This window comes from Lycorma delicatula, chromosome 5 (assembly GCF_047948215.1).
Source record: "Lycorma delicatula isolate Av1 chromosome 5, ASM4794821v1, whole genome shotgun sequence".
Classification (NCBI taxonomy): Eukaryota; Metazoa; Arthropoda; class Insecta; order Hemiptera; family Fulgoridae; genus Lycorma; species Lycorma delicatula.
Window position 1 is genome coordinate 133,396,697 of NC_134459.1, and position 14,157 is coordinate 133,410,853.

At 26.9% G+C, this 14,157-nt stretch overlaps 1 protein-coding gene across 2 annotated transcripts; it reads right to left on the bottom strand.

Moving 5' to 3' along the window:
- On the bottom strand, positions 1–13,788 carry LOC142325393 (uncharacterized). Of its 2 annotated transcripts, none has more exons than XM_075367115.1 (6): positions 13,518–13,788; positions 8,835–8,981; positions 6,354–6,479; positions 4,961–5,104; positions 1,936–2,070; positions 1–140 (listed from the first exon to the last, which is right to left on the bottom strand). In XM_075367115.1, the coding sequence occupies exons 1-6, from the start codon at positions 13,600–13,602 to the stop codon at positions 70–72; spliced, it is 708 nt and encodes a 235-aa protein (XP_075223230.1). In that variant the 5' UTR covers positions 13,603–13,788; the 3' UTR covers positions 1–69. The 2 variants fall into 2 exon arrangements, with proteins under 2 accessions (XP_075223230.1, XP_075223229.1); XM_075367114.1 differs by having other exon boundaries at positions 4,961–5,107.
- Positions 13,789–14,157: the final 369 nt, after the last annotated feature.

Consider the following 14,157-nt stretch of genomic DNA (forward strand, 5'->3'; position numbering starts at 1 on the left):
TAAAATATTAATTTAAATAGGTTTAATATGAAGGTCTTACATAAATATGTAAGACTTTAAGTAACACTGTTAGTTTAAGAAATTAAGTAACACTGTTAGTAGTAAAATTGTTAATGAGTGTCGAACAGCTAATGAAGAATCTGAAAGAAAAAGATTAAAAACACAAGATTATATGTCTATAAAATGAATGCAACAGATGGTTTACATATATATATATATATATATATATATATATATATATATCTGTTAAATAAACCACCTAGTATAGAATATTGAGATAAGACATATCTTACCTTAATTTTTCATGAAATACTTTCACGGGATCCTCAGTCATGATTGAAATAATTCCATTATTGCATAATAAAAATTAGAAAAAAATAAAAAAATACTAAAATAAAGAGAATTGCTTATTTATTTATAATTGCTTTTTATTTATCAAATTGAAATTTGGTTTGTATTTCTATATGTAATATTTTTCTCATTAATAATTTTATGTCATCTTTATTATTTTTTAATATTTATAAATTTGTGTTAACATTAGAAATTAATTATACAAAATTAAATATATTAAAAAACTATTACATATTATATAAATATAAATAAAATTTTGCTTGATAAACAGTCAGACAGTGTTTGAAGGAGACAGTCTTATAAAAACTGCAACAGATAGCAGCACTCATTTAAATAATTATGTATTTCTCATTATTTTTATTTTTAAATTCTTATTATGCTGTAATGAAATTATTTCAATCATGACTGAGGATGCGGAATCCGCAAAAATATTTTAATGAAAAATTAGGTAAGATATGTCTTATCTCAATATTTTGTACTAAGTGGTTTATTTATTAGAAATATAATTTAGCTGAACAGAAAAATAATAATGATTTTAAAAAGATTAATTGCAATGAACAGTAAAAAGTATCTTTGCTCTACTGCACTTGCATAGTTCCACAAAGCACAAATAAGGCTTGTGTTGACTTGATATTTTTATGAGGTTTGATGCCAGTACCATTTACTTTTAGCACCATATCTGATTCGTCTACAGATTTTTTATGCTCCTCTTTATTTTTTATTTTAGCACTACTCAGTTTTTTATCTGAAAAATAATACTTAAACTAGTCTAATCTATTTAAAATAATATTTTGTTGGGCTATTATAAAAAAGACTTTCACTGAATTACTGGACATATTTTTCAACACAAAAATGATTTTAGTAGTATTATACTACTAAAATAAAGCCTAATAGTTGAGGAAGAATGATTGTTTAAAATTATTTGTGTCTTATATAAAACTCCTACAAATATATTTAGCTGCAAAACAAAACTAAGTATGGTAAATAACGTTTTTATTTTCACTATTAGATATTTCCTTATCTATATAAAACAGCATATTAAAGCAGTTTTTATACAATTTTATTTCTACTAACAATAATTTATAAGAGGAGTTGAATACTTCCTCATACTATATGTACAAAGACCTTCAAGTTAACAGGATTAATAATTCTCGAAGAAGAATGTATTGAAAAAACCACCCACCATTTTTCAAATTAGAAACTCTCATTTTTCTGAGTGTTAGATTTAACATTATGACATAGTCTTTTTTTAATCCTGTACTTAAATTTACTTCAAATCAGTCTACAAATTAATCATTATCTAGTTATGTAAAGAGAAATGAACATTTTCATAGTAATTTGCCATCAAATACATCGCTAAATCTGGGCTGTTAATATAACTTGTAGTATTAGTGAGCTTCAGATCAACCTTATAGCTTCAAGTTATTAGATATATATGTAGTTTTTATGTATAGATAGATAATGGTGAATCAATCTATGTAAAATTAACAATTAGGTGAGAATCAAAGGTAATTAGATCAAAATACTTATTTACGCATATTTAAATATAAAAAAAGAGATTTTTATTTTCAAATTTATACATACTTCTTTCACACCTTCCATCTTCTGTGAAATAATAACCACTACGGCAATTACATTGTCCTCCTATACATGCAACATTTGAGGACCAACTTTCCCCTACGTAACATTCGCTACTATTTCTGCACGTTTCAAACATCCCTAAAATACAAAAACATTACACTTTTTGACACATATAATCTAAATATATATAAATTATTTTTATCAATTTATACTGTTTCATCATATAGATGTATGCCTGAAGGTTTGTGATATTTTCTTTAATTACTAATTCTACCTCTGGATCAGTTTACAATAGTTGAATCTAATTAATAAAAAAATATATATCTATTACCTGTAGCCAATTTACCTGTACCATTTACCAACCAATTTACCTGTAGTAAAGTAATTTTTTTTTGTTGGTAATATATTAAAGTTTTGTAATGACAGATTGGAACTAACTTAGTAGTTTCAGCTACTTGTGTGGTTCTGATGTAATTGTGTAGCATCATTTATCTTAGTTAATGTTAGTCAAAGAATGGATTTGTTTTTTTATATAAGAATTTTAAAAACAGAATAGAACTGTAGTTATGAAAGAGTAAAAGTTCTTTAAGAAACAATGCGATTTTAATTGTTTTGGGGAAGTAATCAGTTATAAGAAAAACAGCAACAAAGTGCTGTATTGCATGTAAAAAATGAAAAACATATAAATTTCCAGAAAAATCTGAAAAAGAATACACAAAAAAGAAAATAAACAGAACAGTTATTGCTTAAATGTTAAAAAAAAAAGCAAAATGTAAATAAAGAGAAACTTAACCAACTGGATTCACTAATATAATAAATGAAAGAATAAAAATTTGTAAAGTAGATAAAAATATTTAATATACTATCTTCTGTTACTTCCTCATTTCATACTTGTAATGGTAAAATTTGATAATGCTAGAAAAAATTAAGTTGCAGGCCTAGTAGTTCAAATTTTTTTGTGAATTTTATTATTAGTTTCCATGTTCATTTATTTAGTTTTACTAAATATTAAATCTTCAAATAACAATACCTTTTTAAGTAAAACCGAAATAATAACAACTCTGTTGATGATATACAAGTATGACGAGATAGTTAGTTTGTCTTTTACAAGAGGTATGTGATTTATTTAAAAAAACAGATTTCCAAACAGAAATATCTATTAAATCATAAGAAAAAAATCTATTCAGTAAGAAAATCAATTGTGATCAAGACAGTTCAGCGGTTTGAAGCAACTGCTACTGTAGAGAATTGTCCTCGCACCGGTAAACCAAGAACTGTCACAACTGATATATTGCAGAACTTTGTTGAAGACCCTCATTCATCGATTCGGAAAGTTGTTGATCAACACGACAACAGTTATTTCTCAGTTCAAAAATTTCTTAAAACAAATAAATTTTACCCTTATATGCTACACCTGATGGAAGACCTTTCGAAAGTTGATTTTGACCTCTGAGTTGAGGGTTGTGATGTTATAATGCAAAAATTAGACATAGACGCAAATTTTTCTAATTCAATAATATTTACTGATGAAGCGACTTTTATCTTAAATGGCCATGTGAATAAGCAAAACTGTCGATATTGGAGCGATAATAATCCCAGATGGATGTTGGAAGCCATAAACAGCACCCTCAGAAAGTGAACGTTTGGGCGGGAATCATTGGTCATTGTATTCTAAATCCTTCTATTTTAGATGACAATCTTACAGGAGATCCTTACTGTCGATTGGCCTATAGGATTTTACCAAATATCCGGGAAAATGCTGGACAAGAATTAAATAATAACGTATGGTTTCTGCAAGATGGGACACCACCTCATTATTTAAGGGTACAGCAAATTTTAAATGGACAGTTAACAAAACGCTTCATAGGTCGTACAGGAGCCATAGAGCCATAGCCATAGCCTGCCAGGTCCCCAGGCCAGTCTCCTCTGGATTACTTTTTTGGGGGTAGCTGAAACATAATGTTTACAAAACAAAACCAGTAGACATTGACGAATTGAAAAAAAAAGAATAATTGACGAATGTGCTCGTGTATCACCAGACATGACACAAGTTATAAACGGATTACTTGAGGTCAGCAACTGCCAAGCTGTAGAGGGGAAAGTATTTTGAACGTTTATTGTAGAATGGTATCCTTTAAAAATTTATTTCATTAGTCATTTTATCAAAATTTGAAAATAAATATTATAATGTTTAAAGTAAATAATATCAGTTAATATAGCCGTTTAATTTGTTGTTTTGTTAATTACATGCAATAATTAATGATTATATATGTTTTATTAATAATTATTTATGTTAGACAAGAATAAAATAATAATGTATGGTTTCAGCAAGGTAAGGAAGTGATGGCCATGTGAATAAGCAAAACTGTCGATATTGGAGCAATAATAATCTCAGATGGAGGAAAAAAGGATTGTTGTTTCGTTATTGTATGCATTCTCAATGTAAAATGCAATAAAATTGTTCATGCAACGCGTTTTCCTAGTTTTATTGTTAACACGACTTTTCCGTCAATGCAACTTTCAATGCTTATAACTCAATAACAAAGGCATTAACAGAAAAATGGGTATCACCATTGTTTTTCTTGTAAAATTTTAAATTGAAATCATGTGTTATATATCCACTTTCATTTTTTTTTTAAATTAGCGATTTAATATGGCGGACAAAAATTAAAAACCCACCATAATGCAGATTTTTTTTAACTATGTAAAACCCCATTTTTTCTGCCTCCAAATACCTTTCAGATATGCAGTAAAAAGCTGTTTCTATTCTTAAATATCACCCGGTATACATTCAAAAAGTAAAAAAAAAAACAATCAAAAAGTAAGTGCTACATAATAATTATTTTTAAATTATCTACAATATTTATTTAAAAAACGTTTCCTTCTACATACTTTGTTTCATGTGTTTTATTTTTAATCATAATTTTTTACCTTTGTATTTAAATAATTTTATGCATTTATAAATGTATATTCTAATTTAAAGCTGTTACCATTAATAATAAAAATTAAATACTAAATTATACATTACGTTTGCTGTAGAAACACCGTGATTCTATGTTAGAGAAATGATGTCTAGGAAGACATTCACATCTTCCTTGATTGCAATAACTTCCATCACCCATCATTGATTTACATTGTGAATCCAATTTGCAGTCTCCACGATATGAAGCAACTTCTTTTAAAACATCAGAAAATAAATAGTTTTTAATTTATTAATATTACAAATTAATATCATATCTAGCTTAATTAAAAACAAATAATTTAAAATGATTAACTAGTAGTTTAAGTTTAATAAATTTTAAAAATTTGTTACTTCAACACATTGGTTGTTAGTATTTACAAAAAAACATAACTACAGAAGTTTTTGAGAAAAACTACAAATGATTAAGAATTAGTACAATTGATTAAAGTATTACAATTAATCAAGGAGTTGTTAACAAGTTGTAATACTTCTATGATAAAATGCCTGTGGAGATCCTACAATTAGGAATGATTCCTAGGGAAAAAAAACAACAGAATTTTTAGTATTTTCTGAAAACACTATGTAATTAACACTTGATAATATGGCATTAAGTTGTTAATTTTGGTGAAAAACTTATTCCTTATATTTCTTTAATTTAGTATATTGGGCAGCTGAAATCAGTGAAAAGCTACTACCATCTTCTTAGGGATATATTTTTATTACAATTTTCTTATAGTGCAATGGGATTATATCATCTTGGCTAAAATAAATATAAAGATTGTTTATTCAAATCTATACTCATATAATTTACAACATTTTTCTAATTTCTTCCTGAGTAAATAATTACAGGAACAAGTTATAAATGTTTATGGTATAGTACAGTGCAACATTATATACTACAATATTATCATGTTTAGATATTTAAAAACTAATTCAATAATATTACCAGTAGTGTGCGTATCTATGTTCTTCTGCAACCTTGATCTTTGACCCCGACTAAAATGCGTTTTGGCAGTTGCACTGACCTTGAAGCAAAAGAACGAAACGACCCGCTTTATGGTGGATAGTAAATTGCAATAAAAATACTTTTCAGGGTCATGTGACGTCACCGCAATAAAACTAAAAGAACGAAATCTACCCAATTATGGTGGGTGATAAATTGCAACGAAAAAACTGATACTGCTGTGAAATACGACATTTTAGGAAAAATAATGAAATGCTGTGCTTTATGGTGGGCAGTAATCGGTACTACACCGAAAAATTGTAAAAGATCGTAAAGTACCAACGCTGGTCGAATTAATATTGTTGACCGATGTCTATATGGTACTTCATTTATGCAATTAATTAATTTACTATTAACCATATTGCTAATTAGTTTGATTATTATTAATACTATTTCTTTGATTAGTTTCAAATTATGTAATATATTTTTTGAAATAGATATTTAGACTGTACTTACTTGGTAAGCATTCAGTACCTCCTTGATTTGGTATATATCGTTGTTCACACTGACAACTTTCTTTTCTACATTCAGAATGTAGTAAAGAAGTACAATCGTATTGTGTGTCACAGGAAGCTCCAACAGCTAAATAAATAAACAATTAAATTAAGTAAAAGATTAATTATTATTGTTATTGTTATTTTAAAAAATTGTATCAAACATATTGAGTCTTACTTGTTCATTAAAGTTATTCCCAAACTGTAATGAACATAACACTAGTGGGAGCAACAGACAAATTAAGTCTGTTATTTTCAGGTGGAATGCAAGATATTTCATATGGATTTGGAATAAAAATAAAACTGAAAAAGAAAGCATTTTTTTTAATTTAATGAAAATAGAGTTTTTAAGAGCAGCGTTTTAGGAGCAAAATATGTCGTTATACTTTCTGAATTTGGAAAGTTTTGAATTTAATTTTTTTTTGAAGTTTAATGACATGTCATCATATAATATAATTCTATAATACATAAGTTTACTAAAGTTTTAACAGATAGCTGAGAAAAAGCTTACAAATATACTGTAATTCAGACAACTTACCTCAGTAAGATTCATTTAAAGCTAATTTGTCTGTAAAAAATTGATTTAGAAACAAATTTTTCATAAAAAGATAATTTTTTATGAAACTCCTAGAATAATTTTCTGAGAATGATGAACCTAAATATAAAAAGGCGTGCAGTTTTGTAACTAAGATGTGTCAATTTGTATGTTGCCTTTAATTTTGACAAACAAATCCTGTTTTTAATATGCAAGTAACATATAGGGAGTATAGTTAAAAATTACTACAATTTGAGTAAATTTTTATTTATTCAATCTTTTTTTTAAAATTAAATTAGCTTAGCATAATCTAGAACAAAGAACAAGATAATACCCTCTTTATTATTGATCTCAGATTGATTTTGTAGCCATTTTAATTGATGTTGCTGTTCTCACTCTGGCAACAGCTAATATTACTAATAATTTTTTTGAGTATTGCAGACATAAATTTAGAATGTAATCCAAAATTGTTGTTGAATTAAAGTTGCATCTGTTCATTAAATATATTGTGTGTGTTTTTTTTTTGTGTACGATGTATATTTCATAATGTTGGAAGGTGTTAACTGAAGTTATGCAAGTGCATATTATTTATATGCATAATTTCAATCAACACCTTCTAAAGATGGAGAAAGTTTAGGTTTATTTAATTGGAATTTAAAAACTCATCAATAGAGTAGTTATATTGATTTTGTAAAAAAATCTTTTAAATTTTAAATAAATTGGTGGATAAATTCTAAATAAGTTAATATTTTTTTAAAAATGGCAACAAAATAGTTTTATTGTCTGATTTTATGTAAATTTTGTTTGAACAAAAAATGGAAGCTTGTTATTTTAGAATGGAAAGATATCCTGAGAATTTTTGCCACAAAAAATCTATTTGTATGTTCTAAAAATTTATTTTCATGTAGTAACTGCTTTTCCTATCTTCATTTAATATGTATTTCCTTTACCTTTAAATATAAATATAGAATTTTTAAATAAATTTAAAACAAAAGTAAAAACAATTTCAAATAAAATTTATTAAAAGAATAAATTTATTTAAAACAAATTTTTTAAATTTAAATATTAATTAAATATGACTATATTGTAACAGGCCCAGTATGACAGACCAAGGTAACAGATTTCTTCCAATTAAGAAGAAAGAAACAGAAAATGATAATGAAAATAAGAATTAGAAGGAACTAAAAGGGATTCTTTTCTCAGATTAATAGATCTGTTTAACAATTTGTTCTTTGAAATACAGTCAGTGGCTTCTCCAAAAGCTGTTGTTCAATTAGAAGGGTTTATCGGATTGTAATAAGAATATATAGTAAAACGTAATGGCACAGATGATGAAATCTTACTTCAACAATTAAAGGGATGATGTATGTGTACTGGTTCTGCAGACCAGGAGATATAAATACTGCCTGGGACCAGCGGAGACAGTGAGTAGTTCTGTGAGGCTGTGTTTGGCATAGTCATGATAACAGACTAGTTTAGCAAGCATGAGTTCAACATGGTTATGGTGACAGCAATATCAGTAAGCGTATGATAACAATGAGTGAAAAGTACATCATGAGTATTCCAGTGTGGACAGTGGGTGAATGTAGGAAGTTGTTTGGTGAGTTACTGGTAAATAGTGGTGAAAGTGACAGTATTCTACTCATTCATAACTGTAAGGATAGTTCTATTGTAAACTTTAATAATGGTTTACCAAAACCACTGCTACGGTTTATATATATTTTGTACATTTTATATATATATATATGAATTATCATTATTATTACTATTTATTATTATTATTGTAATTATTATTTTTATTCTTTATGTCTTTAGAAAGATAAATTTTATCTATAAGAAATTTTTAGTTCGTTAGTCTCTCAATATTTGTGAACACAAGAATATTTTTTTCACTTATTTTAAACTTACTTGTGAGACATTCAGATCCATCCTGTGATTGCATGTATCCTCTCCTGCATTCACATATCTGTTGCTGGTGGCAGTATGAATGAGCTGGTACACAGTCATCATCATATTCACAGGCTGAACCTATTCCAAAACCTCTACCCATGTAACCTGCAAAGTGAATAGCATTTTAAAAAAAAACATTCTGTCATTGCGTTCAGTCCAAAAATAAACTATTGCTTTAATATTGGCCATTTTAAAAGTTATACCTAAAACTTGAAGTTATTTTACAATTAATTTTTAGACTATCACTGTTTTGCCACTTAAAAGTCCAATACTCGCTTTTTCTTATAGAGATTGACAGAACAAATTTTAGTCATGTTTATTTATTAGTTCTGCCTTCTGATACTATTTGATGTTATGTTGAAATTAACAACTTATACTACTGGGGCAAATATAGTTTGTAATAGATGCATTAAATCTGTCACTTCATGAACTAGAAATGTGTCTACAAATTTAGATACTAAGAAAAGTGTTTGTTATTTGATATACCAAGAAGTTTATGAAAAATTGAAAAATCATCTCTTACTCAATTAATACTTTTCACTATTTCTATAAATATATCACAAGAATTTGATTTGTAAAAATGAAAAAAATAAATAAAATCAACTTGAATGAAATCTTTTGCTTTTTACCTGAAAGGAATCTAGCAATATTCAATCCCTTTCTCATCATACCACGCTGTAATAATAAAAAAATCCTTTTTGGCATGCCGGAAGGCGGAGGTAGATTTCACTGGTGCTAAGTAGGGTATAAAAAAAATTTCCACCTTAAAATTAAGAAAAACTTCAAATTTACTCAATACGACAATGGTTGCATTTGAAAAAAGTTTCACATGTTTAGCATATGACAAGCCCCATCATACAATTTCAGCAATATTTTGGTCATCCCTTGCTGTATGGGTTGGTCATATCAAAAATTGTTTCAAACAAAAAGTTTTAGGTAATGTTTAGAGGACTAACGACTACTTTAAACCGATTTGATACTGTGACTATTAAGGTAGGTATGGTTTTTTGTCTTCGAAACCCCATTTTTTCCAACTCCTGGGCTAATGGTTGGTGATATCAAAAAACTTTGCTTAGATAAGTTTTAGGCCCTTATCTAAAGAATAGTAGGAACTTTAAATGAATTCAATATTTTACTTGATAAGAAAGTTATAGCGATATTTTGTTTTTTTAAAAAAGCCACCCCATTTCCACCCACATGGTCCAATTTTGACCGTTAATGAACTCGACCGAGATTTTGGGTTGAGTTACTTTTAGGGAACAATTTAAAAGTGATTGGCGCAAAATTACGGCAGTTATTGTGTCCACAAGAAAGTGAAATATATTTGTATATAGATAAATATATAAACGTATGTATAAACTTTTGAGCTGATGATGGTTTTGGGGTCTGGGGGATGTAAAATGCAAAGATATGTTGAAATTTTTCAGAAGTCAAATCATGGTACCCATTAAAATAGGTAGTTTTCTTATGAAATCTACCTAATAAATAAAAATGTGATAAAAATCATTACTTCCTTATTACACTTAATTTATAACTCCAAATTTTGGAATGGGTTAACATAATATAAATGAGGTATAAGTATGGAAATCTCTCATTTACACAAAAAGTGTAACAAATGAAAAATTTGAAGTGATATAGTTAAATAAGCAAGTTAATGTATTGTACTTACGTAGTTATATATTGTGTCTAATTATTCTAAATTAGTAGATTAATACTAGTGTAGGCTATCAAACATGTTTTCGTAGGCAGATTGAAAATTATTTTTATGTCAGATGTCTCAGGCAAATAAAGAAACTAGACGGTTGTGAATATAGAGTGAGTTAAGAAATGAACATTTCTAATCCTAATCCTTCAACTAATTTATTTATTTATGATTGAGGGAGGGGAATTACTTTGAAGAGTAAAAATATTTTTCAATTAAAATCTTTTTTAGTGTTTTATTAGTAGTTAAGTTACGTATATTAATTGTAGGTCTTTAAAGATTGGCTGTAAATTTAATATTTTCTTACTCTTAGCAAATAAATATCTAATTGTTTTCTTTTGAAAATTTCTTTGTAAATTTGATGCAGATCTTCAAAATAGTGTTTTTCCTTTTTTTTTAATGCAAGAGATGATCAATCTGTGATAAACTGCTCACAACAATTTAATGACATTATAACTACTCATACTACATACTCAGACACTATACTCACTTTACTGACACTATATACTCAGTGCAAAAATTTAATTTTAAATGTTTTCCAAATGTAAATCCTATTAACAGGTTGACTGCAGAACTCATGTCACTGTTTGGTTATGGTGCTCTGCAGTGGAGCAGACTATAAAATATATACATTTTCTTTTGCGTGATGAATTAATTCATTAATTTACCACAGACAGTTTGAAGCTTGTTATGAGGGAATATGGTAGTGGAATTTTGTAGCACATGAAAAATACCATGTCTGACTGAGATTTGAACCTGTGACCCCTGGATGAAAGACTGAGACCCTACCAATCCGCCAGGAGTGGAAATCAGCAATATCTCAATACTGCTTGTAGAAATGAACAACCACCTAATCAATTGAATTTCTATTTGATAGCACACCTCAATGTAACAAATACACTGCTGTTGTTACATTGAGTAAAAGTAGGGTTTCTAACCTATAAAGGACATCTTATTGCCCTGAAGGAAATCTAATAAATAGATGTACTTTCTGACAAGTAACTAAACGAAGCTATTTTATTATACTTCATCAAAAAGACCAAAATTTCTATTCAAGAATTGATAACTGGTAAGTGAATAATTTAACAGTTACAAGAAAATTAAAGTTTTTTTTTGTAATTGATATTTTATTGGTGGTGTGTAAGTTTAAAATACCTCAGCCTAGATATAAACTTTTCATTTTCATCATGTGATTGTTGTGTATTGCAGGTTATGTATCACTAAATGAGGCAGACCATCATTTGAATGTTATTTTTATTTTTGATTTTTGATTTCTGTTGTTTTTTTATTTGTGGAAATACAAATTATCATGTCGGAAACAAATATGAGGTAAAAAAATAAATCTGTCTCTGGATCAACATTACAAATTTAGACAGTTTATTATGGGTTCTAACAAGAAACAAAATAGTATTAGATAACAAATCCATTTTTTAATTTAAAACTATATTTGAAGATATGGTATTTAAAATATCATGATTTTTAGTATAGTTTAATATGTCATATGATATCTTAGGTATGTATATTTATCTTTTAGATAAATATACATACCTATATAACAATAATTTATTTTTCAATAAAAATAAATTAGTAAGATAATAAGATTTAAAGTGAAACACTACTGGGACATTTTTATACACTTTTTTAATATAACAATAATACACTTTCTTATTATAAAAATATTAGGTCAGAAAAATACTAGGCGAGGCAGAAATACCACATGACATTTTTCAATCAGCTGTGTCTTGTACATTAAATCCCTGATTAAATTCACTATCACTACATTTTGTGTTTTAGTTTTGGTTAAGTGTGGTGTATTTATTTTTTAAATTATTCATATATGTATTTATAATACAATGTATATTTATGTATATAGTGTAACGGGTAGAGAAGCTTCCAGACAGAAGAAAGAGAGATAAAATAAAGAAAGATGAATCTAGAAGAAACACCAAAGGGACTGCTTCTAGAAAAAAATATATATCGCAATAATACCTTTGTTTTGCAAGTAGGATCAAGTTCTATATGAATTGTACTTATTTGAAGCCAGATTTTTTATAAAAAACTATTAACAGCTTCTTTTATATGTCAGTCATGCGACTGACTGTGAGGATTATAGGGGTTATTATTGAAGTTTGTTAGTGGCTGTGTTATCAGGAGGTGGAGACTATCATAAAGTTTATAGTGTAAACAATTTTATAAATTTACATTTCCAATGGATCAGTGAGTATCATATTATCTTAAATTACAGTAGGATTTTTTAAATTATAATTTTAAAATTATTATTTTAGAAAACTAAACCTTTAGGAGATGATAAAATAGAGGTCTATTCTTGGCACCAATTGTCCTTACCTGGATAGCAACTGAAATTTGTATATACATGTAGATATTTATAAAATTTTTCATAAAATTATAAAAAAATATGAACTACCCATTTTCAAATTAATAACTTTTCTTTCTGCAACCTATTTATACACACAAACAACATAAAACTTTGGTTTTGTTTTTTTATTTTTATTATATAATCATTTTCATGGTCATATTTTTTATATCATTTGTTTGGTGAAATATATTAGTATTGTTGGCCATCAGTAAAGATATTATTAATAGCTTTGTTACAGATAGTTTTTGATTACCAATTTTTAAAGCTATAATATTGTTCAACTGTTTCAAATTCATTAAAAGATAAGTATCTGTTTGCTTATTAAACTATTTTATTCCTGATATTTGAAATTTGATTAACAGCACTTTCCCAGATATATATTTAGGCTTATAGCCTGTTGTGAGGGTGGAGCTACTGTTGTGAAATTTATTTTAATTTCAAAATAAAAATAAGCTTAATAAAATTTCTAGCTTAATTATTACCATTCATACACTGATATATTAAAAAATAAATTTATTTTTCAAATTAACAGTATATTAACAGTATAATATAATTATATTACCAAATTCATTTCTTCCTTGTACAAAACTAGTTGAAAACACTGAATTAAAAATGATTAAAATAAACCAACACAAGTTATACTCCATGATGTAGTTATATATTCTAATAAAAATATTTTTCACATCATTAATATTATTATTTATATTTTGCGTAACTCTTTTAACCTGAAATATTTTGCCAATTTTTATATTAAAATATTAACACATTAAAACATTAAAAATAAGTTAACGTGTAGAGTTGTTTACTTAACACCTGCCTTACTCCTTCTTTCATATTTGTAAAATATTTTGTGTTGATAAGATAAAACTCATAAGCTTTTATATTAATGTACTAAATAGATAACAGATAACTGCACAGTGAACTTAAAAAAAATCATGTTATTTTTTATAATACTAAATATTTTATTACCTGTTGTAATTTTTAATATTATGTTGTTTTTATTTACTTTAATAATTATAAATTATTTGTTTATTTAATTATTATCAATTATTTGTTTTTTGTTACGTAATTTTTTGTTATTATTGTACATGTTAAATATATTTTATCTTATCTGATGTGCTGCTGTGTAATTTGAGGAGAGTGATTTCATTGCCTGTGGAAATCTTTGGTCCAAAATTATCTTAAGCTAATTTACATCATTC

Excerpts from the sequence above, each read along its gene's own strand:
- LOC142325393 (XM_075367114.1), bottom strand. The coding sequence starts at position 13,602 with ATGGAGTATAACTTGTGTTGGTTTATTTTAATCATTTTTAATTCAGTG. Across the intron at positions 2,071-4,960 it reads ACGGTGTTTCTACAGCAAAC|GGATGTTTGAAACGTGCAGA; the intron begins GTAATGTATAAT and ends TTTGTATTTTAG. Across the intron at positions 141-1,935 it reads AGATGGAAGGTGTGAAAGAA|ATTCTTCATTAGCTGTTCGA; the intron begins GTATGTATAAAT and ends TTTTTCTTTCAG.